Source organism: Trachymyrmex cornetzi, unplaced genomic scaffold, assembly GCF_001594075.2.
Source record: "Trachymyrmex cornetzi isolate Tcor2-1 unplaced genomic scaffold, Tcor1.1 scaffold9, whole genome shotgun sequence".
NCBI classification, from domain to species: Eukaryota; Metazoa; Arthropoda; class Insecta; order Hymenoptera; family Formicidae; genus Trachymyrmex; species Trachymyrmex cornetzi.
The window spans coordinates 757,622-783,721 of NW_017300244.1; the positions used below are offsets into that span (position 1 = coordinate 757,622).

At 39.2% G+C, this 26,100-nt stretch overlaps 1 protein-coding gene across 4 annotated transcripts in view; it reads left to right on the forward strand.

The window, feature by feature from the left end:
* Positions 1-22,007, forward strand: part of LOC108769371 (discoidin domain-containing receptor 2) — a 105,449-nt gene extending 83,442 nt beyond the window's left edge. For 3 of the 4 annotated variants that reach the window (XM_018520306.1, XM_018520307.1, XM_018520308.1), the window contains exons 3-9: positions 2,466-2,571; positions 5,890-6,121; positions 13,514-13,972; positions 16,880-17,087; positions 17,509-18,060; positions 18,305-18,402; positions 18,699-19,043. In XM_018520306.1, coding sequence (XP_018375808.1) covers positions 2,466-2,571; positions 5,890-6,121; positions 13,514-13,972; positions 16,880-17,087; positions 17,509-18,060; positions 18,305-18,402; positions 18,699-18,866 — 1,823 coding nt within the window. In that variant the 3' untranslated portion in view covers positions 18,867-19,043. Of the gene's footprint in view, positions 1-2,465; positions 2,572-5,889; positions 6,122-13,513; positions 13,973-16,879; positions 17,088-17,508; positions 18,061-18,304; positions 18,403-18,698; positions 19,044-21,984 lie in introns of those variants that run through there. The other variant, XM_018520310.1, reaches the window with a different exon arrangement.
* Positions 22,008-26,100: the final 4,093 nt, after the last annotated feature.

The following is a 26,100-nucleotide window of genomic DNA, read 5'->3' on the forward strand; positions in this document are numbered from 1 at the left end:
CTCTGTATATTTTTATCTCTTCGATTTTTGTTACACATGTCTATATGATGAATACATGCTTATTTGAAGAATTAGATAAACATATTATATAAATTAAAAATTTTAAAATATTTCTTAAAATCTTAATATTATCGATAAAATTTTTATTTAAATCTTCGATAATTAATACATCATCCAGGAATCTTAAGAAATTTAGTTTTAATACATCTTTTTTATTCTTATAATTTTAAGATCAATAATATGCTTTAAAACTTATAATTTGCTAGAAGTCAAATACTCGAAAATATTAAATTTGCTCGTACATTGCTGTTCTATCATTAATTAGTTAATTAAGAATTATTATTTAGTCAAAATAAGTGAATATTTTATTGAATAATTTTTATCTCATTTCTATCTTATTCAAAACCGAGTTTCCGGCCACGTTTGGAAGAAGTAGAGAATGTTTACAATCCTCTTATTTACGCCAGACATCTTTTCGGTGCCAGACATCCGCGACGATGAAGAAAGCGGTCGGAAGAAAAGTTTGTGGATTTAAGATCGTTGGACGAATAAACGAGCTCGATAATCGTTGACGGTTTCGACGATGGTTCAGGAAACAGCTGTCGTTAGGGCCATTGGAAGTTGAATTTTCTACACGGATTTATCAAGTTTACCGAAGCACCGCTCCATTTTGCCGCGATTTCTTGCTAAAGAGCTATATATCATTCGCTCGTTTCCCGAGAACCCTGGCGTGATCTTATATTACGCCAACAGATCTGCTTTGACCTCTTCTCAAGGTACGATGGCCGTTCTCGTTCGCGAGTGCCGCTTTGATCGTCAGCAGGCCTGCACGGATATGTAATTTCAAGTCATCCCCAGCACTTATCTTTCTTCGATTCCAAATGGAAATCCGTTCTCGGTATCGTGTTAAGCGTCGTAATTATCGCGGAACGCGCGATCCACCAAGCGATAAATACGGCGCTCCAGAACGGCGCCCGTGATGCCTTTTTCATCGTTTTCGAGCGGCGCGCGCGGTTTACCCGCGTTGGCCTCGAAAAAAGTAGCCCCAGGACGTTCAAGCGCATAATGAAAACCTGATAAACTCCAGTTCTCACTGAAAATAACGGCGCAAACGGCGCAACACGACTCTCGCGAGAACCTGGCTTGTTTAAAACAACTTTTAATGATGACGAAAAGTTCAAGCTGAAAAGAGCATATCGTTGATGCGAGACAAACGATGTATCAACTTTATTATATGACCTTTGGTGGTTATAAACCTATGTTACATGATATTTTTTGTTAAACTTTATTTTGCATTTGATGTGTTAAATAGTCTTTTTATTTTAACTTGATACTTAACAATACACTGTAAAAAATATAGTGTTTAAAATATTCACATTACAAAACAAACATTTAGTAATAAAAGATATTTCAATTTTAAACGTTTTAGTATTTTAAATCCAAACATAATATATATATTTTGCTCATTGAAAAAGTTTAAAAATAAAACATCTTCATGTGTTTAAAAAACGGAGACAAGAATAAAAAACATTTTAATCTCTTAAAATTAAACACTTCTTTTATGAGTGTATTCATATTTAATTAAATATAAGTAAAATACCTCACGATTATTGATGAGTAATTAACATATTTATAAGGCGATAAGATATCTCTGGTAATTAATTGTGCCAATATTAAGTAGGAAATGGACAAGAACTTGATAAAGTTTTATTCTGTCCATTTCACGAGCAGTTGGCTTGCTTATTAATCAATTTAATATCCATTATTTGTTGTGTTTCTATTCCAGTAAATGGATTCAGATTTTACGCAACTTTTGTATGCAGTAACTGCAAACAAAGTGTTACATCCTGATTGGGATCCTAAGTAGTTTTCCTCCTCAGTTACTAGACAGAAGTTGGTGTAACTGTTTAGTAACTGCTCAAAAAATGCATGAAATTTCTACCAGGGTATAATTCGTAAACAATTGGAATTTGGAGACAAGTACAAACAAACTGTACTTGACTTCCACACTGAAGAGGACTCAAATCCAAAGTCGAAACGTTTGCAGTTAACTTCATTGGTAAATACAATTGTTTGCGAATTATATCTTATCACTTTATAAACATATTATTTACGCATTAACAACTGTGGAGACTCATTAGACATTTTACTTATACTTGATGTATTCTTGAAGCAAAAAGCCTATTGTTTAAAAATATATTTATAATGTTAAGAAACTAAAAATTGTGATGTAAAAATAAATGTCCATTCAGATTATTCGAGAGAAATTGTCTTCAAATTCAACCGAGAGAATGTCATGTTAATTTACATTACCGAAGCATCTCGTATTATACATATATATATACACATGCATATGGCTAATTTTAACATATCGTCTAAAATGAGCTTTACATCCGAAGTTTATATCGTTCATTTGTTTTTATTCGAGACAAACATATAATTGAAGCAATTTCCTTTATTTGCAGCACAATGCATCGCACCCCTGGGGATGGAATCGGGCGCGATTCCCGATGCGGACATCACTGCGAGCTCTAGCTTCGATAGCGGAAACGTCGGGCCGCATCGCGCACGGTGAGTGAATTACTGATTCGTTTACGCAGCGTATCACATACAAATCCGACGCAATACAAATCCGGAAATTTGATCATATTAACTCCGCTGCGGACCGTGAAAAACGCAGCGGCGTGCGCTCGCATCGCGAAATCGACATCGACGGCGTAATGCAGCGATATTCGAATCAACTTGACCATTCATCGGCTCCATACCTCGTCGAGCGCTGTTTGTTAACTAAACGCCTACTCCGGAAGTTCTCGATCTGTCTACTCCTAACTGGCTCTCGATTATAGGCTATTTAAGACGTCTAGCGTGCGATCACGGTGGTAGCGGTGAGAAACCGAAGAGGCGAAGTCATCATCTCCATGGAATGCGATAGATCATCTACAAGTTGAGCAATTCGACGAGCTACCCGGGCGACACGTCCGTCATCTTGTCTGTCTTCGAGATAGTTGACGATCGACCGGTCGACTGGTTGCACCGTATATTAATCATGTCCTACTAAACCGCAACGTCTAATTCGGCCCTCAGCCCGCAATGAGGATTAATGACGCGCAGCGTCCCGCATGCGGAGCCATTTGTATCGGCTGTTCCGAAGCTCTTAGACGTCGTTAACGTGCCCGTCGCATACTCCTTCGATTATGCGTGTCAGCTAATTACCATTCCAGCGAGACAAACGCGCGACGAGGTGGACGGGACGGAGAACAGCACGGCGAGGGACGAATGTCCAAACACAAGGAATCATCGGGACCACCTACCGCGCTAATAATCTCGCACTTGCAAGACATTAGTCGCTCCACCAGTGCCCTTTCGCCCGTAATTGAAATTCTGCTGCATTAACCGAGCCGTGCGTGAATTTTCAATATTCCGCGGGTTGTAATCAACTCTCGTCACTATTAATCAATCATTGAAGCGTGAACATAAAACAAATTAATGCATGAAATTAATCCCGGCGTATCGAGGCGTAGGTAATCAGTTGATAGATAAAACGGAGATACGTAGTCAATTTCGCAATCGACAACGTCACGCGTTTCTTCAGTGCAACAACACCGATATCGCTTCAAACCGCATTGTCGGCTAGAACTTCTTTGACGGCATTTTCGAGGCTTCGTGGTATAACGGGCTTCACGGTGAATACCCTATTTACCTATCCGCTTACCATCAAATACTCCTACGAACTTCTATCTGATATGCTGTAATCTCAGAATAGCAGTTTACTTTATATAAGACTTAGATTTTTGAAATCATGAAATCTTACAATTTTTCAATTTGCAGATAACACACAAACACAGCAGGTTTCTTCCACACACACACACACACACACACACACAAAACACACAACAAAAAAAAACAACACACACACAACAAAAAAAAACACAAAAGATATATTTTATTTACAATACTCATACTCGCACATTAATCGTTTTATAGTTATTTGATGTATTGCAACGAAATGTATTGTGTATCGATAAACCCATATAAATCGTAAAATATTATCCTCAGAAAGAAATCCTCTCGATTATTCGACAACGACGTCGCTCGAGAGGATCTTATTCACCTTAGCAACGGATCATTTCCCTTCAGACGGTTCCTAAGTCCGATCTCGGAGCGACGCGCATCTCTCCAGTTCGACAAACCATTCCTCTCAATAATCGGTCCCTCCGTCTAAGGACGCGCTCCGATTCCGCCGACGTGGCAGCTCGCCGTTCAAGTCGGCGTAATCGTCCGTTCTGAGATTTATCGTAGACCAGGAGTGCCGTGCGCGCGGAATGTCTTTGATGCCCCGGACTGTATCAAAGTGGCAGCCAGGCAGTTCGAGGTCTCTTAATGGGCTATGAGTTATGATCTTTGGCGCGCGGTGGTGGATATTACTCCTTTCTCTTTCTCGCTCTTATTCCTTCCCGCGTCCACGCCATTTCCACATCCGTAAGTCTCGGGCTTTCTTTTGCTCGCTTCGTACGTTCCGCCTCTTTCTCGCTCTTCTTCTCTCTCCGTGTCCTCCTTTCGTGCTGTTTCATTCTGTATTCTCTTTCCCGTGTTGCTAAACCATGTCGTGAGGCGCCCCTAGACAGACACACGGCAAATCCTAGTCGGCCGCTTTTACTGCCTTCCACGTCAAAGCAACACTTAAAGTTCTGACACTTCAGAGAGGACGGTAGCTCACCTCTTTATTGCGCGAGAACATTTTTGCTCGAGTTCCGCCGGCGGATTCATTTGGCACCGCCACCCGCTTCTTCGGGATCTCATCTCTTGTTCTTCCCTCTTTCTTAAATTTTTCTCCGCCCAATACTCGTCTCTGTCGTGTTTCGTACAAGGAGGCACCCTCTCGTTGCAGACGAGATCCCGCCGGGAAATTCCCGAAGAAATGTGCTTTCATAAACTTTTCATAGTTAATAAACACGCTTACGATGACGATGCATGCCATGTTCGGTATAATACGCTTTATTAATAAATGCTTATAAAATAATACTGCTTCATGGACTATCACATCGAGGATAGCAGCATAATAATTTACGACGTCGAAAAGAATTCGAAACAGATTCGCTCTCGTCGGCTTTACGAGATATGGAATTGTCCACGCAGCATGCGTGTTTCACAGCCATATCGCAGACGACAGAAAAGCTTTTTAAAGCCATAGACAAGTCCGCGAAAGGTATATGCGAATACAATTATTAGCCAGCTCGGAGTGGCTTCGCTGCCGTTCCCGCGACGGTGTCAGCTCATCTTTAATTCATGTCATCCGGGACTTGGTTCGATCGATAAATTATAATTTCATCCCGTATCGCGTTGGCGAGCTGACGGTTATCCGTCAGACACGCGGTCGATCACGTATTTATACGATTTCCTCTGAGTAACGATGCCGTGTTTCCGTTCGCTCTTGGTACTCATATACTGCGATATATAACAACATTTTCTTGTCAACGAATATGGGCGCGAGAATTCTTTGCACGTTGCAAATCCCGACGAACATTCAAAGAGATTTCAATATTACCGCACTACATTTCTCCGTGCATTCCGCATTCAGGAAGGTTTTACGTAATTTTGAAATACCATTTCTTTAGACATTCTTATTTGAAGCTATAAACGAAGAATATCGTGAATCGAAATATGATAAACCTCTCTGAATTTGCATGCAGATAAGAATGTATGAATCCGTAAAAGCATCACGCAAGACGAGAAAGTTCGGATCACGCGCATTGGCGACTATTTTCCTTTTCACGAGCTAGGGATTCCCCGGAGAAGTTCTCTTTTCCCCTCGGCGATTGTAGCGCGATAAGAAAACGGGAAAGGGAAAATAAAGGTCCGTAATCCCAGAGCAAATATTTATTCTTCCAGGCTGAAGCAGGAGAGCCATGGAGGTGCCTGGTGTCCGAAACAGCAGATCACGGCGGAGCCGCGCGAATGGTTGGAAATCGATCTTCACACAGTGCATACGATCACGGCGACCGGCACTCAGGGCCGCTTCGGTAACGGTCAGGGTGTCGAGTATTCGGAGGCGTACATGCTGGAATACTGGAGGCCGAAACTAGGAAAGTGGGTCCGCTATAGAAACTTCCGTGGCGAAGAGGTAAATCTTATATTACTCCGTTATTCCGATCCATATCTTTACGTGAATAATAAGCGGCGCGACGTAACAACATGCTAAACGGATGATATACCTAAGGCCTTTTATCAAGAACGATAAAAGTCCAGAATAATCGAGGTCAGGGATGTCTCGAAATAGTGCGATACAGAACAATGTAATCGAAATATTTATAGATTATGAAGTACATATATATATATATATATACAGGTTAAAACGTACGAAGATTCCCGTATTGACAAGACCGCGAAATTCATTATATATAATCCGCTATCTAGAATGTGCGATTTGTCACGATCGATTTAATCATGTGAATCGACAGCGCTGTAGAAAGACATTTCATTGGACGTTTGATTCGATATGGCGATTGCGGCAATCCAATACGCTAGGTTACGTACATATGGACGTAGTCACGCGGTTAAATTTAGTCGCGAGCAATACGCATAAAGCCGTGCGCTCACGCAGATTATTGAGAATGATTTGTAGTTGTGTTCGCGAGTGTCTGTGCGGCCACAGGCAGTAACTAAAGCGTGACGTTAACAAGACGTAAATCTCCGATGTAATATGCCGCGTTGGAGAACTCGGATGCACGGTACGTGATGTAATTTATACAGATATACTGGTAACCATGAACCTAAGTCTTTAATTAGTCTCTAATTAGCGTCGTCCGCAATAATCACATTGCTACCGGCAATTTATCCGTCCGGTGAGAATAAATTTCGGCAATTGTGACCAGCGAGTTTCGCGAAAATGGTAAGGTGTTCTTGGTCGACTAATCCGCATAAATCCCACTAACGAATCCACGGGATCGTGGAAACGATGGGCCTTCCTTAAAATGTCCTTTTTAAAAACATTTATTGCAAAATGTTATATGTATTTTATACACTGTTAAAAATATTATGAAATTTAATATTGTATTGTATATTTTACTATAATGTAGATCATGATGTCCTGATTAAAAGTCCTCATGGGCACAAGGTCCAAAAATGAACAGTTTTCGAGTCATTGGATGTCAAATATTGGAAATATGGCTAAATTCCACATTTGATTTTCAATGCCTCGAAAACTGTCCTTTTTTTAACCTTGTGCCCATGAGGACTTTTGATCAGGACATCATGATCTACATTATAGTAAAATTTCAGCCAATTCGACTGGGATCCATTTTACATAAGATTAGTGTAGGGTCCTTTAATGTACTTTCCATAAAATTTTATGTTAAATTTAATGCATGAATATTAAATTTTTTTTTTACTTGTAACTTCATTTTCATTTTACAACATTAAAGTTTTTATTTACCTGCTTGAAATTTATTTTCTTCTTTTAAACACATAAAAAAATATACATAGATTCTATTATATTATTCTTTTTTTTGTGTTACTGTAATTTTAAATAAAACGTTTTATAAATTATACATTTAAATAATATCTACTTTTACAATATAATGCCAATAATAATTTAAATATTTTATCTTTTTATATTTAACTTTGAAAAAAATTTCGCTTATGACGCACCAATGGCCCTCCATTGACAAATTTGTCCATTGAGAAATTTTTTGGATCCGCCAATAATAAATCCATGTCGTAATTCACGTAACTATCTGACGTAGTCCGCGTTGAAATCAAGGAAACATCCACCTCGTAAAATCACTTGTCTTCGCACGGCACGTGCCTATTTAACGCGTGCCTGCTCGCGTTTCAGCTCGTGGAAATATATCTCGAGCGAACTCCAACTCACGAGCCAGAGAATGTCATTGATTTCCGAAACCGACGAAAGAGAGGCGAGCGTCCGGTGGCGTTGGGTAACTTTCCTTGGGAGTTGGCAGGCGCGGTGGTACTGCGAGCTTATTTGTATAGAAGGGAGGATCAATAAAATGAGGGACGAGGTCGTAGCGTGCAGGCAGGTTAGACGATTCCAACTCACCTACATACAGACAGGCGTATCTATCTGAATATGCGAATCCTTTGGTAGCGCGTGTATCTGACGAAGGTCGAATCCATAGGAGCGCAGACTGAGTTACATTTGCATGCAACCGTGAAGAGCCTTGCTTTTCGTATATATGTATTACGTGTATTCTCCTTAATACGGAGCTTACGTACATATCTAATATTTCATCTACATATTCCTCAAAATAAACCTATGTATTTTAAAGCGAATGTATTTTAAGATATCACGTCTGGTACCAGACATCAAGCTTATTTTGCACATTGAGTAACGCAATTCTTCCTTAGCATTACTATTATTAACACGTCTACGTATAATTTATTCTAATTTCGTGCAAAATTTGTCAAAAAGTTGGAAATAATACGGCATTTGCCTCTCAGTTACGAATTATCAGTCATAAGGTATAATTCACTTTCCTCATTTTGACAAAACATAAAAAAAGATTTATGGGAGTACTTAATGTAAAAATTTAACTAATTTTTTGTCTTTTTTCTAAACTTCATAAAGAGGAGGATCTTTTCTCGGAATTATAAAAAATTCTGATTTTTGCATAATCATTATTTCACAGAATCTCTCAATGCGATTCTCTAGATAGAAAACAAATAAATAAAATATCTGAGAAATCTTTCATCTTGTATAACATTTGCATATCCCGTATAATTCGCTCGTAGCGCGATGTAAAGTACCTGTTGGGAACGGAAGGGCCCACCCAGAAAACATTAGCGGTAGGGATAAACCTGCAGAAATTTGTGTCTCTTCCACCCGCTGTGCTCTCCGCGCTGTCCCTCGCTTAATTACACAACGAGACCCGGCTTATCCAACGCATAATCTTTCTTAATAACCCAGTCCGATACGGACGACATCGCCGATAGAAACCACACGGCTGTCATCATCTATATTTTACAGCCAATGATCTTGAACGCGATGGTATTAAGAATGGTACTCTAAGAAAAGATCATTCTTTTTCCAATAGAATAAATTATATATATTATTATCTCGATATCGGGTCAACTAATTTCCATTTGAGCACATTATAGATATTAAATATTAATAGATATTCAGTATTGACAGTAATGCTATCATAAAAATCTCAGTGATATATATCATATGTAAATCCGCATGATCCGTCGTGTGTCATCATCGAAAATTTCCATTTAAATAAAGCTATAAGATATCTTATCTTCATGATCTTCCATGACGACGCATAGCCATCAACACCGCCTCTAAGACGTTCAGCTACCAACAGTAGCAGCCTACCGCGACCGATCCAAAAGCAGCACAAAACATTAACATAAAATGGGTGTTGCTCTCTGCCACGCCTTCGCACCACTTCGAGTCGTCCGTTGGAATTCGCCTGCCACGAAAAATGACGAGAAATCGCGGCGACGGTCGAAGAATAATTTGAGAGACGATCGTTCGCCTCGGCGACGCAGCGTGCTTGAGAAAAGTCTTTCACGACAAAGCAGACCGGCGAGTGCTGCTCAGGCCGGTCTGCGACGCGCGTGGGCGCAGAAGATAAATATCAAGATTACTTATTTTTCCCGGCGCACGTCTCAACGGCTCGTAAATGCCGTCGTAATTTGGTCTCGTCGCTCGGTGCCGCTCGGGTCTTTCAGAAATTAAGATTCGCCGCCGCATTGGGAACCGGGTATCTGGGACCGCACGCGAAACCGGCCGCCGAATTGTGAGTCATCTTCATAAAAAAATCCGATAGCTGGTTGCGTCGCGTTGTGCCGCGAGTATAACGAGATCTGGGTTATAAAGTAAAAACGTACGATATAAATAGCACGAAATATTCAATGTAATTTTCAACAGCCAAGTTAGAACATTTTGATAGGGATTTTTTGCAAAAATTTCTAATTATAATGCATGTTGTAATATATAAATATTTAAAGCCTAAGATATTCTACGTATTCATATATGCTAAAATCTTATCAGGTTTTCTTATATGATTTTTTAAATACTTAATATTCCATGTATCGGGTTGAATTAAAAGTTCGTAGCGCTATAAACTTTAAAATTTAAGCAACTGTAGCTTCGTTAAAAATGAACGAAATTTAAATTTAGAAAAAGGGTTTTAAAGCTTAAAATCTCTACTTTTTAAAGATCATTGTGACTTTTGAATTTCTATGAATTTGATAATTTTTATGTACAACAAACTGTAATTAACTAAACTAAAAAAGGAAATGTTTTCTCATTTTGTGAGCTTGTCAAGTGCTCCAAAAAGAAATGCGAAAATTTTCGACTTTCTAATATGAAAGCTTAAAATTTTCCCTACAAAATCAGCTTTTTAATGCTCCTAAAATTTTTTGTTACTTTTATCTCAAATTAAATAAAAAGAGCATTTTGACTTTAATCGCTCAAAACTCTATTAAAAATCATCGTACCGCAATTCAAAAAATAGATTTGTAAAACCGAAACTTTGCTTTATCAAATCGTATAATTGCCAAAATTATTTTACAAACATGTAGATATAATACAAGTGAAGTAGTGCTACGAACTTTTGTTCCAATCCGCAATACATTGAATGTTCCATATTAAATTTCACGACATATCAATACAAAGCTTAACTTCTTTTCGCTTTTTGACGTGTAAAAATAATTCTAGATACAATCGTCGAGGAGAGAAACAGGATGCTATTACATACACTCGGCAAAGCTACACACGTAACTGTCAACCTCCGGAAACGCCCACTATGCGGTTCCGTCGCCTAGCAGAAAATTTCTCACGTGTCGGTTCATTGTATTTGCCCATCCGACGCCTTGGTATCGTCCGTTTCAATGTGCTAAACATCAGGTACCGCGTCGCGGCGCAAATAAAACGGTGTCAGCTACCGGTCCCAATTACCGCGCCACCCAGCGCGGAACGTGCCGGTTCGCGCGGTCACGAGAATCATCTTTAAACGCGTTTCCCATAGAGCAATCGTGAGTTTACTTTTAGTGAATGAAAAAACCACAAAATAGAAACGGATTCGCGAAAGGATCAGGTGACTGAATAATTCATTTCATTATTACTTATTCATCCCCCTTTCTGCAATGATTAGATTTCACGAAATCCACGAGTTATATATGTTCACAAAACAACGTCAAATATATTTTAAGGATGCATTTATGGTTAAATGCAACGCGCTTTAAGAAAATATATATATTTGAATTATATTTTCGGAAACACATCGAAATTCAAAAATTTCTATACGTATTTATTTTCTATACTATAAGATAATTTTATAAAAATGAATAAAGTCCCCTTTTTTATTTTTTTAAAGTAAATAGTAAAATTAGGCAGTTTAAGTTTTTGTTGTCGTTAAATTCATTGTTTTTTGTACATTTCTGAACCATTTTATTAAACAAATCCTTTGAGACATCAAATATTTTCTTACCATTCATCCTGACGTATTATAGATGAATATTCATAATTAAATTTAATCATAATGCGCAGAATTTAAACGTATCAAACTGATGAATATATCATGATATATAATAGAATTGTGATCCAATAAACACTATTTAATGTCCGACGAACATATAAGCATAACAGAAAAAAGGAACAAACGCGGAAAGGATAAAAATAGGAGATAAAGAAGTGTTTGCACCTGTCGGGATCGCGATGGTGATGGTTACATGGTCACGTAACCGACCATACGTGAGAATCTCGTACGAGCGAGTCGAGAGGCGCTGGCGAGCTCATAAGTGGAAAATAAGAGGTCCTTTGTTCCGAAGGGCCTCTTCCCTCGACGACGCCGTCCGAGAAATTCCCGATCCTTCCCGACGATATACGTTTCGACGGTCGACCGATCGAATAGAACGAGCCTTGTTCTATGCGAGAGAGCGCACCAAGCCTGAAATCACGCTGCGCGGAAATACTACGGTGCGGCATGGCGCAATTTATATTGCGCACTGGCGAAAAATTTCGCTATCTCGCCGCCTGAGAATGTCCGTAAATGAGGCAAGGGTCAAGATTTTACACGGACGTTGATTCATCTCGGGCGTCGGGCCAACATCGCAGACTCTTGTGTCTGTTTATTCATCGATAAGTTAACATGACACGTGCGCGTAGCATGAATAGTATCGTTTGCACTGACAAAAAATATAGTCAATTTTAATAAATATTTAGTTGAATACTGCCAACTAAATATTTATTAAATATAACGATATATTTATTTGATACAAGAAATGTTAATTTGATTTAACAATCATTTTTTTTATTAAACAAATATTTATTTACTGTAAGTAAATGTTTAGTTGGCAGTATCGAACTAAATATTTGTTAAAATTGATTATATTTTTTTCTCAGTGTAAACATATCATATATTAATTCATTCTGTCAATCACAATCTGATATACATATCTACATTATCTATATATCGCTTGCGTGTGATAAGTTTGAATAGTTTGCACGTCTAATGATGAATTTATCAATAATCATTACGATTATCGTTATACAACCCCCCTGATATATAACTATCAAATCTTTACTCTCTAAATCTGAATCAATGGATAGTCATTAATTACCCAGTGGCATACTTGGCACTGATAATCAGTGAAATTTAACTAAAAAAGGAAGAATATTTGAGCATTAATAATTAAAATACTGATATTTGCATATTAATTTCAATCTTCCAATACCATATTTATTAAATTTAAAATAAAAACACTAAAACAAGGTTAGTTAGATCACATAATAAAGATTAGGTAGGTTAGAGATCTCACATTTCATTCACTGATTACCCGTGGCATACTTGGTACTAATATCAGTGAGTACACTGTTAGAAATGTTCTTAAATTTCATTAACTTTTAATGTACATTGGTGAATGAAGTATAATTTCTCTGTAACTGAAAGGACTATTAATGCACATGTTAATGAGATTTAAGTTTACAGTAACTGAAAAATTAAGTGTAATGAAATTTAATATACTTTTCATTTACGCGGATATAAATGATATTTAATTAATCGTAATTGAAGTAACTATTAATGTACATATTAATGAAATTTAACGTATTTTTACATTTACGAATATTAATATTTTAATTAAGCCTAATACTATTAACGCTTAACGTTTAATACGTTTACGTTTCTTACATGTCATTAACGTAAATTACTTTTCAGTTACAGATCTCGTACTTTTCATTAACGCGTAAATTAATTTCTATAATAATGTGTTCATTAATTTCAATACACACGTTCGTCACATTTAAAACTACTGTAATTTAGTTTTTATTTACATCATTCATTACATTTAATTTCGTGCATAACCACATGCTTCCTTTACATGTTAATTAAAATTCATTGAAAAATTTCTAACAGTGTATCCACTGATTCAGATTTAGAGAGTAGAATGTTTAATCTGAAAAAAATTCAGATTAAACGAAAAATATTCTCTGGGAAAACCACGCTCGATAATATTGACGTTAATTTCCAACATTTCGTTTGTTCAGGTTATCGCAGGGAACAAAAATACCTACCTGGAGTCGAAGCACGAACTGGAGCCATCAATATGGGCGAGCAAAATTCGTTTCCTACCCTACAGCTACCATCGTCGCACCGTTTGCATGCGCGTCGAGCTCTACGGCTGCCCTTGGAACGACGGCATCGTCTCCTACTCGATGCCCCAAGGTGACAAGCGCAACAATTGGGAATTCTTCGACGCAACTTACGACGGTTATTGGGACGGACAACTTCTTCGCGGTTTGGGACAACTGACAGACGGCAAGACCGGACCGGACCAGATTAAGATGGGTTACTATGACAACTACGATAGAAGTCAGGGATGGGTTGGCTGGAAGAACGACACGAGGTCCGGGCATCCGCTCGAGATCAAATTCGAATTCGACCACGTCAGAGAATTCTCGGCCATTCACATTTACACTCTCAACCAATTCACCAGAGATATACAGGTAAGATCTATTCAACATTTTATATTTTATTGCGTAGCAAAAGATTTTTAAAGATTTTATAAATTTATGATATAAGAACTGCGTGTTTCTTAAACTATCATCATTGTACCTATATATTTATATCTCCCAGAAATATCTTTCTTATATTCATTTCCACTAATACAAATTAATTTTAATCTCTGTTCAACTTACTCTTCATCTTTTTGTAATTCTAAGAACTAAAAAAAGATGAAGAGTAAATTGAACTGAGATTAAAGTTAATCTATATTGGCGGAAACGGGCATTATCTCCGCTTGTACATACACTTTTTTTCATAAGACTTACAGTACTAGAAAAATTTGTTTAAAACTGGTTTTATGATTGATGATTGATTTCGGAATTCGTGTCTGCCACTGCCATTAGCTACTTATGTTAATTTATCATACTTTACTATAATTCAAGAGGATAACCGTGGCGAGACCATACTTGTACGATAATAAGCGAGAAAAACTGTAAACGAATATACGTACGATATAGAGAGGAAATTGGAATGCCTCATGGCACTGACTTGCCGGTGAGAACGAAACGGCTGCTGAATAAAGTAGGCGGTTGGCGAAGGACGGAAAAAAAGACGTAAAAAAGGAAAGACGGACAGTCGCGGCAAAATGTGCGCGAAGATCTTCCGCCAGCCTTTAATCCACATCCAGAGAATAAAAAAAAAAGAAAGAATCCATGGGGTTGAGGAGACGGTGTACGGCATGAAATCCAGTTTTCACGTTGGAGTCAAGGTCGGACGTAGGATGGGTAACGAGGCGCAACAACGGTTAGCCCCTGGGTTCGGCTGAAACGGACGGAAGGAGAAAAAGGAAACGACTCGCGGCTTGCTGGATCCGCGTTACGCTTCAAGCGGCGGCACGGTGGCCGTAGCTTTGCCGGAGTCAGTTTTTCCGTAAAAATTTTTCGCCCCCACAGTCTCTTTACGCCTGAGTGTTTACATAATGGCTCGCTGAACACTTGGCTAACGGTAGTGAGATGTATTTTAATAAAATAATTCGGCACTTAGACGCTCGAGATAGCGAGACATAATTTTAAGAAAAATTACTGAGCTCTAATAAAACCTAAACAGCCAATTGAAAATAATTTATGATACGGCGGAATATCATTTTTAACTTTGATTAGTAAATTTTATCAATCAAGGCTAAATTATATTGGAGTTAATTGCATGTTGAATGTAACGCAAAATGTGAGAAAAAAAATCTAGTTTGAAATTTATCAATCTCTTGAACGTCATAGATGAAGCAAATCTTTGCTAGTTATCGAATTTATTTATTAAGTCAATCGGACGTAAAAGCAACATAAATTCGACGAGATATGTTATAACTATCTTAATTCATTTAGACCAAAATATGATTTAACTAGTCAAGAATCACTAAAAGTCATCATTTTCATCGTGGGAAATATAACTACAAATTTTCATAATTAGATTAAATCGCGTTCTGAAAGCCTGTTATCGTAAAAGCTCATATAAGTAAAGTTGGTTAATATACATGCTGTTAACACTTACATAATTCTCGTTGCGCATCAAGAAATTGAGTTTCGAAATTTAATACGTGCGCTGGTTAACCACGAAAATTTTGCGCCCCATTATCATTCCGCACGAGAATCCCTACATAATAGGCCACGAAACACTCTCTTACCGGTATCAAGATTTATCTGAATGGAGCGCCTCATTACCCGGCTCGAGCCCGATTGTGCGTCCGCGATCAAGCGAGTTAGAGTACTATGCGGCAGACGAGAGGCAGTCAAGGCTGAGACTATAGCTACAACGGCGATTCGTGAAGGAGACCAATGAGGGATTCGCGGAATAGATACGGAAGGAGATGAAGATCTGACAGAGATGAATATCGAAGAAGAGAGCAGGATGTGACGTTCTTTCTCCTCTTCCTTCCTGTTCTCCTCTCTCTCTCTCGCTCTCTCGCTCTCTATTTCGTAAATACAATGATCGCAAACGACGACCGAGAGAGAGAGAGCAGATACGCCACGTATTCAAATACAATACCGACAGTCTGGCAAGTCGGCAGTTCGGCGAATGAGGCTGCAGAGTGGCAGAAGCTACCCCTAAACGACCTCTCCTATTAACAAGCGCGCGCTCGCGCGGTTAGGACACGTCTCTCGAAAGACAGCGCTTCAAAGCATCGCTAGCTACCCACCCATCCCGCCAACTCGTCTTTCTCTCCACGACTTCGCGGCTGCCACTTCCTCTGTGTCGACTTCCTCATTCTCTCGGCGCATCCGCGGGCGGTAGGCTTCAGAACGTCGAAAATCCATACATCCCTCGTCTTTGGGTCTAAGGGAGTTAGATAATCTCGGCTTTGTAATCTTCGTCCCCAACTCCTACGCTGTCTTAGCTCTCTCTTTCTCTCCTCTCCTCTCCTCCCTCTCTTTCTCTCATACACACACACACACACACACACACACACGCTCGCTCGCTCACTCACTCTCTCTGCCGTTTCACACGGTTCTCGACTTGGATTCTCCTCGCTGAATTGTCTTACGCCTTCGAGGGATGAAATTAGCATTCCACGCGTCCTCGCTCGCTCGAAACACGTTTGTGAGGTACTCTGTATTATCGAAACTGTCGATGTCATCTCGCAATGCGCCGTTAACTAATTATCTGTTACCGATGATAATAATGGTGATAATACTGATTACGTGGACGTAATCGAGTACCTGTGGTGTATGTGGGTGTGGGTATGCTTCCGATCAAATTAATTCCGCACGTTAGCTCTGAACACATAGCGCTTTATCCTATCAAATCGCATGCGGTAATCAGGCTCAATAGTTCGGAATACATGTCCTCGTCACAAAACGCCACTTATGAGAACATTAATACAATAGCATTGTATTTTTTTGCTTATTGTGTTTCAGATATTCTCCGAGGTCAGTGTCATGTTCAGCATTGGCGGCAGATATTACACGGGTGATCCTATCGTGTATTCCTATATGGAGGACAAAATCTTTGAGCAACCAAGAAATGTCACAGTCAAGTTACACCACCGAATCGGCAAGTTCGTCAAATTGAAATTCAAGTTCGCCTTGCGATGGATTATGATCAGCGAAATTACCTTTGACTCCGGTGAGTTGTATAACGCTCGGCTTCTGCAATTTTCTCTACTTTCCACTTCTATTTGCCTTCGGAGTTCGAATAGAAAGTTCGAAGTCGTGACAACACGTTTATCGAATTGTGTATGTATAACCAGACGCGATTTCTTTGAGAAGAGCGTAATGTTCGAAACTTTTTCCGCGCATAAAACTTAATGAATGCAGAATTAAAGAATCTAATAAGAAAATATTTTAAATATATATACCGAGACAATAATATATTGAAAATATTAATACTATTATAGACAATTTTAGAAAATGGAATGATTTACGAGATTTATTATGTTGCTAACGTATATCTGTATTACTGCTTTACATTTTCAATTAATAAACGTCATCAAAGTTAACACCAGAAAATGCCGTATTCAGCAGCACGTGTTTATACCGTGTTGCAGACATTGCTCACGGTAACTTCACTCCAGAAACGCCGCCCACGACCGAAGCTCCGCGATTGCGGGATAGAACTTTGACTCGCGACAATCCGTTGCAAGCCGAAGTTCCGGTAGCTAAGCAGGACGATCCGACTTACATGGCTGTGATCATTGGCGTCTTGACCGTCGTAATTCTGCTGCTGGCGGTAGCCATATTCCTAATAGTCACGCGTCACAGACAGCGTAAGAACTTTGCCAGTCCTCTGGGCGCCAAGAGCGCGATTCCGACGGGCAATCATCAGCATCTGTCGCCAGAATCCGCGTACGGCACCACGGAGAAGGATCCCTCCTTGATGACCTACCGGGTCGAGGAACTCGACGACCGGTACGCCGGTACGAAGCTCACGACCCTACCGCGAGATCTCAATGATCGTCTTTTGGGCGATGTCAGGCTTGACGAGTACCAGGAACCCTTCCATGAGAACAAGTATCGAGAATCTCCTCATGCGGCGTACTACGGATACAGCACGGTTGTTGTAGACAACAAGGACCTTCATGACAACGTCGAACAGTCTGGTGAGTCGAGTTCCTTGAACTTCTTCAGCATGGCCGAGGTGCTTCAAAGTACAAATACGAGATAGACGAAATAGTTCAACTGTACCGCGCGTTATTTAATAACCCTTTGTACCACGTATGTCTCAACTACAAATTCAGCATGAGTCGCAATCGTCAAATTTAGCAAACACGTAATAATAAATATTTCGCCTGATAAAAGGGCGTTTTAATCGCAGGGCAGTGAAAACAAATATTTTTTGCACAGATGCCACGTATGATTATGCAGTACCAATGCCTGTGCCTAGTGTAAGCAGCGATCAGGATAGCGTATTCTCGAAATCGTCCTCCAGGGGTAGCGCAAAGGTGAGATGTAAAAGCATAATATAAATTTGTCGCATTAAAATCTCTTCAATTGATGAAATTACGAATCTTTCACATTTAATTTGACATAACTCGAGTTTCTCGTAAAAATGAAAAAAAAAAAACAAAATATTATCGATATCCTTTATAATTATTCACAAAGTAATCAATTACAAATATTAGAAATTAAAGATTAGAAACTTTTGTTTTTCCTAATTATTCTTGAAACGAAAATATTTTTTATGAAACGTGTTTACTGGACACACGAAGGCGTTTTATATACTTTTCCGATGCATTAGGCGTGCTTGCAGAGCTTTTTTCCGCCGCCTCCGCCTCCGATGAGCGCACCACCTCTTCGAGGTTCCAACAACTTGACGTACTCGAATCCACCGAGTCCGGAACCAGTTTGCGAGCGTGAGCGCAGAAGTAGCAAGCGCCGCGAGCACTCCTTGCACAGATACGCGTAAGGACTTCTCGCAACCCGCAGGATATTCACGGAAAGCGAAAGGATCGAAGGTATGATGGATTCTTCGTTTCTTCAAGCAACGAGATTGCGTGATTGAATGAACCCTCCGGCACTGGTTCACCTTCCAGAACTCTGTTCTATTTCGTGTTCCAACAATAATTCTTTAATATTTGTAACATTACGCTAATTCGAAATTTATATTTAAATAATAATATTTTTGCTTCTTTTCGCGCTAGAAAAAGATATACTTTTCATTGATCCAATTTCTTGTTTTATTCTGCTTTTGTCCAATAATTATTCATGAGTGTGCTATTTTATCAACTTCGTGATCAAATTAAACTGTCGTCTTGTATGACTAATTTCTTCTCTTTGTAAGAAAATGCTTATAGAATTAAATTATTCACACGTATACATACGTGGTCCTGAATTTTACAAATCCATTCTACACGCTTTACTCCGTACGCGTGTTTTACAATATTTATACGGAGGGAAGGAACGTAAGCATGGAGCAGAGTACAATAGCTCCAGTGCCGTGAGGATGCTGTGAGAACACGCCCGTTGTTAATCCCAAGGTAAAGGCCGGTGGCAAAAGTAACACGTTGTATATTTCGAAGTAAACGCTGTGAGCGACCGCGCGGCGAAAGGGGTCGTAATCCTGCTTGTTACAACGACGATATTTTTCCCCCGAGTTTAGCGCATCGCGAGAAAAAAAAATTAACGACGCGATCGCAGCGCGGTCGCGTCCGTCGCGAAACAGACCTTCTTCTCGACGAGCACTGCCATCGACGAATTACGAATTTTCGAACATATTAATTGTAGGCGCAATCTCGAGCAATCACGTCTTTTAAAGAGATTCGACCTACACGATTTCTACTGATAAGTATAATCTCGTAATCGAAGTTGTATTAAATTGGCATATCAGTTTTTTAATGGTAAAGTGACCTCGTGCAAACGACTCTTCCCGAGATTCGCCCGCAAGATCTGCACAAAAGTCTGTAAGAAATCACACACTAAAAAATATCAGTGTGGATTTAATGTCATGCAGTATTTATATAATGATCACTTTAATATTATGTAATAACCCCTGATATTAATGTAACGTGTGGATATAACACCACATGATGTGGATTTAACATCATGGATTTTAAATCCATACCGTGATAGTGTTGATATACCATAAATACCAGGGGTTAATATTAATATCAACACGATAAGATTTATAGGTACCACATGGTATTGAATCCATACTGGCATTTCTTTTAGAGTGCAGTACATATATTTCGACGTTTTCAAACGTCCATGGTTTTCAGATTATTCATTGAGAGTCAAATCTCAGCATCCGTCGCGTTTCAGCGTCTCACACTGCCAAATCTTTTCATAAACTCGAAGTGGAATTTCGTAAACGAGATGTAACTTGTGACGTTGCAAAATGCCACTTCCGCCTGTTAATCTCTTCGAACGGCATCAGGCAAACGATGTGTAACCGTTACAAGGAATATACACATGTCAACGTGTGCGGACGAATTTCCAAGGAAGAGTCGCGTTAATGATTTGGTCTGTTCGGCGCGCATGTGCAACAAGATCGAGCTCGCTATCGATCCAAGAGGAACGCGTGGTAACCAGGGGAAAAAAAACGACCGGGGCGGATGAGATATTTATCCGATGGCGCGATCGTCACGTCGGGTCGAAGAGATAATTAATTACCGGCTTGATGGAATAAGCGGGCGTTTCAATTATTCGCGCGCATGAACGAACGCCAGGCGACGCGACGCTTGACATCAGGAGGAAAAAGCCGCGATGAGATCGACGTAACGATATTTAAAATGGACGAACGATAGCGAGCTTCGATCCCGCCTCACACAAGACTGATGTCATATAAATAATTCAGTAACCCGACTTGCGCCATGCACGCGTACGTCATATTATTTATTGTCCCGTGACGGATTTTTAATTTATATATACATATATATACATACGAAAAAATAAAAAAATATATATATATACAAAAAAGGTAAAATACGTATTATCGTATGACGACGAATTTTAAGCATATAATAGATTATATAAGTCCAATTAACTTTATTTCTCTATCTCTACCGACATCGCCTTCATGCAACGAGGAGAATCGAGAATTACCAGCGTTAAGAAACCGACAATACAGGGATGAGACAACAATAACTACATGTGTACGTGTAATTGAACAAAAGAGGAAAAAAAAACGTAGAGAGATTCGGGATATCGGGTGCGCAAGGATGAGAGAGACCCTCGACCATATTGTGATATATAATGAAAAAGAGCCCGGCTCTCGCGAGTAACATATATATAGGCACGTTATATGCTTAAGCGTGCCTTGCGCGGTGGAGCTCTCCCTTGAATTTCACCCTGAAAGAGCAGCCGTAAAGTGCACCGACTCTCTTTCTCTCTCCTAGGTCGACGAATGGCTGTGTGCACCTGTGTGCGCGGTGCGAAATTTATTACCGGTTTAAATATCTGACGTGGAACGTGGCATGAAATTTAAGGCTCGTTCGGCGCTTTTACCGCGAGTCGTTCAAATAGTTCTCCCGTACGATTATTTGATCGTCCATTGACCGCTGCACTTTCTTTGATTACCGATCGTAATCTATTAAGCTCAATTTTTCTCTCATTTCATCAAATCGGTCTCTACGACATCATTTCGAGTCCCGCTCTTGCAATCATATGTCCTGAGACCGAACGCGATACTAATTGACATTCCGCTATTTTTATCCGAACAATGATCCGAGTGATGTTCGCGCACGTATCGGTTTTTCGATTAAGCGTGAGACAGTTTGGCTCGTCGAGGAGAAATTTAATCGAGCGTTCCCCCGCGCAGGTCGCGCCCTTTCGCGGCAAGAGCGGCGCGTAGCGTCTACAACGATTGGAACATTGCTATGTATATTTAGTGTTTAATCGATATCGTCGCCACGTAGGATGTTAGGAAATTTAAAGAGAAAACTAACAGTGACAGCTTCGAACGCTTCTCGAGTGTAAATATTAACCGTTAGGGACCTCGTACATATACACACACTTTCTTCAAGCGCCTTAAGTTGGGGGGGCACCAAGCAAATAATTTCGTCGCAATAATAATCGTCGTCTTTTAGGAGCGGGAGATATCACGTACAAGCGGTTATCGTTATCGTAACAGAGCGACGACGGACAAAATGATCCGCGTCGCCATCAAGGTCCACGGGAGCTCGATCTTCGATTTCGCCGCTTTTAAGGCCGAGACCGACGCGCGATCGTGCTCGCCGGAGTTTCCTCTTCGTCGACGGTTCTCGATAATTTTCTCGCTCAACGATCACCGTGATCGATTCGCCGAGCTATCGTTACCACGACACGGAAAATTCGAGTACCTTGAACCCTCTCTCGTACTTCCAGCCGCTGACAGTCCGCTCCTGGCAATAATCGTCAATTTTGTCTCAAGCGAACATGAACGTGCACGTGCGCGCTCCGCGTGACGCACGTCACGAGCGAGCTAGATCAGTAATCGGTAAGAACGAGAGAAAGACAGCGAGATAGCGGAAAGTTAGCTTGTGTAAAAAGAAGTTGCGCGAGTTAAGGGAGATCCTCTCCCCGACGAAGGAAACGATAAAGATGACGAAGGAAGACACTTTCGTATCTGCTCACGGCGTACTTCGTACGGGATATTTTATATCTCTTTTATACTTGTATGAAACCGCACAAGCTGCCGACAGTGCCAGTTAATATCCTCTATTACGACGTGTGAGACTGTTCTCTAGTATCATCTGTAATTTTCTCGCCGTTTTTTCATAACTTCTCATTAACATTTTTATACTTTTATATGGTGTTGTTACTTTTGGTTTAACCATCTAACTGCAATCATATTTTTACTTTCTCCGTCCAGCCCAAGTTTTTTCTAGTATTCTAGGCTTTCAAAAAATGTGGAAAAATTCAACTACTTTTCAATATCTCTATTATATACTTAAAGGGTAATCTGTATTATACACTTAACTTAAGAAAAAGATACTTAATTTATTTACGAGAAACATATATTTATTTCACTAAAATAAATATTTATTTTAAGCGAAATAAAATTTTATACTTAACAAATAAGTCATTTATATTATTTTTTTTACAATTAATGAAATATGTTTCACAAAAAATGTATGTTTCATTATCACAATCAAATTTTTTCATAACTAATAAATATCGAAGAAAACGTCGTAAGTAACATTTACTTGGACATTTTTCTCTCAGTGTTAAATAATTTTTTAACAAGTTATTTTGAAAAGAGACACCGAGCTCTGTCCTCCTTCATTCCGGAGAAATTTAAAGATAAAATTTCACTTATGCCAGAAAAGACCTAAATTGCAGATGGAAGGTTAATATTACCGTGACACGTTTATGTCAAACTTAACACTTTTTGTAAATTACTCTAAGCTAAAAAGAAGTTTCTCTAGTCTATTGCTCTCTAATATAAAACAACCGAACAGTGAGAATGGCGATTGCTAAAGACAATGCGTGCAGATTATCCAGACTCTCGAGTAGCATCAACGTACAACAAAGATCCCTCGGGGACATAAATAATGGCATCTATAGTACCAACCGGCCGATCCGTTAGAAACTAGTTCGAGCAGAACCGGATACCATTATCTACATCCTAGGAGTCAAATTGGACATGGTCATAATTTCGAGTTATTCTCGTCAGCAATGAGAAGCGTTAATAATCTCGGGGGCTTAAAGGGGATTCGTTCTTGCGGATCGCGCGCGCATGTTATACAACTAATTCTTATCGCCGCTCTCATAGTATCGGAACGGAGATAGCACTGTCTTGGCATCGTACGGGTTCCTTGCCCTCGATATACGTATGTACTTTTACGCCAGTCGTAAGTTTTCTTCCGGCCGCTATGTCGAGGGCGATACAACGATACGAGCACGGCCCGCCGATATAACCGAGATACGACATGATCGGTTCTGCATCGGTACGTACAATGTGCACAGGAACACGGCGCAGCCGGTGCGACCGGGGAAAAGTCTCGGGTATAAATCACGCATGCAGCCCTTTTTCTATCTGACATGAGAAATGCGGGAAGAAGCTCCGGTTGAACCGACGACACGGGGTCCGACGGAGCGCGCGGCAGACGGAAAGAGGGGAAACTGGCCCATCTTTTATACGACGACACGTAAGTGCGTGCGCGTACATGCGACTCTACAAGGAAGTATGAAAAAAGAAATGGACCAACCCAAGAGGTCGTTTGATCGATCGACCTTCGGAGCTGCATTATGCTCGCGGGTACATCGCAATTAATACGAAACGTGCCGAGAGAAACTGCATAAAAATTTATTTACATGATTCTCCTTAATTAACCAGACGGCAAGTTTCATAAAATAAATTGAGGTAATAATCTTTTTCCTCATATTTATGCTAAAAATACTTTTAATTAATGTATATGATAAGATCACTGACGCTACTTATTATCTCGCAATTCTCATGAAGATAATAATTCTTGTACGTATTACTACGACATTTACGATTGCACGATGAGTTCGGCCACGTACATGATTTCTGTACGAGATACTCGTCTAGAGCGGACACCGTGTACATAAAAGATCGATCGTGAAATACCTCGCGTCTGGCTGTACTGTACTGTATTGTAGAAAGTCGAAGAAAGCATGGTGAGCAGATACGACGACGACAATGACAACGATGATGGTTTATCAATAGATTTAGCACGAGCGATAATAGGAAACTTTCCGCCACCCCGAAGGTATTAAATGCGCCGCATAATCTCTCGATGTATATAGCGACTGTAATTTATACATACATATGTGTAAACGTATTATAAATACGCCCGTCGATGCGCGGGAGCGACCATTTGTATATATCTGTATTATATAATGTAAACGACGAGTACGGAGGGACGGTACCATTGTGAGTGTAATTATATTGATCAATAGCATAACGCGAGTACCGGATGCATATTTGATATTTGTGTGCCTGTATCCTTTTGTATGCTATCGAGATAGATAAAAACAAAACTATACATATTATATTATATTAATTGCGACGTAGGCGACTACGAGGTGTGTAACGTAAACGCATACAGTACACGAACAACAAGAATACATACACGCATGCGTACACAAAGTCATACACACAGATTCGTCGGGTTAATTGGCCGACGAATAAAATAAAACTTTTAGCGAAGCGAAAATGACTTTACGAGATTTTTTTTATAACCTTGGAAAAATCATCTTATCCTCTTATTTTATCGAGATTTCTTGCTAATCTAAGAGAAAATATAGTACCTATAATCCTATCCAATACCTTTCTGAAAAAACTGCTATATCAATATCGTGTGTTAGCCTTGATTACGAGAATAATTATTTTAGTCAGTTTCAATAATTGCGTTATCGCGTATAAGTACAATAAAAAAAATCTCAGACTGCAGCGGATATTGAGGACCAATTATCTAGATAATTGCAGAATAATCCAATGAACAATTCGTTTAATTGGAAATCTCCGGAGATTCCATAAATACTCTTTAATCTTCATAAATGAATATCCATTTGAAGGTACGAGGTATTGCATACTTAAAGTCAACTGGGAATCTGTTTATTAGCTGTAAAGTGATTTATACCTCTAGAGTTCTGAAAATTCAGATTTATAAACAATAATGTATTTCAAACTATTAAAAAGTATGGACTAGATTAAAAATTTTTATAGATATTAGATATAAACAAATTGTAAATTTTTAATTTAGTTTGGATCACAATATAGTTATGCAATAACTCGTGTGAGAAGTTTAAGGACTATATTCAAAATTTTTACGAATATTATATATAATAAATAAATTATAATAACAAAATTTAGTTTTGATCATCACGTGAAAAGTTTAGCTTTTCGTTTTTTCTTTTTAGTTTTAATTAACATATTTTTACGTAACTTCTCAATATTAATATCAATTAATTTCTATTCTTAAATTGGATTAATTTTTAAAGGCATTATTGTTTTAGTAATGGGTACGCACAAATATACATGGTAAAAACTTTTATATTAGAGGTGTTACAAACTCTGCCTAACGTACCCACGTACAGGTCACGTCACGCTGGGCTTTCGCAGTGTCTGTCGTCCTTTCATCGTACTAATTTGGCACCGTCAACGACGTCATTTGTCATTCTAATGGCTAGAACGACGACCGCGTTTTTAATGACTCGAGGGTGAAAGCGGCACTCTGTGCGTTCCCTTCCATTTC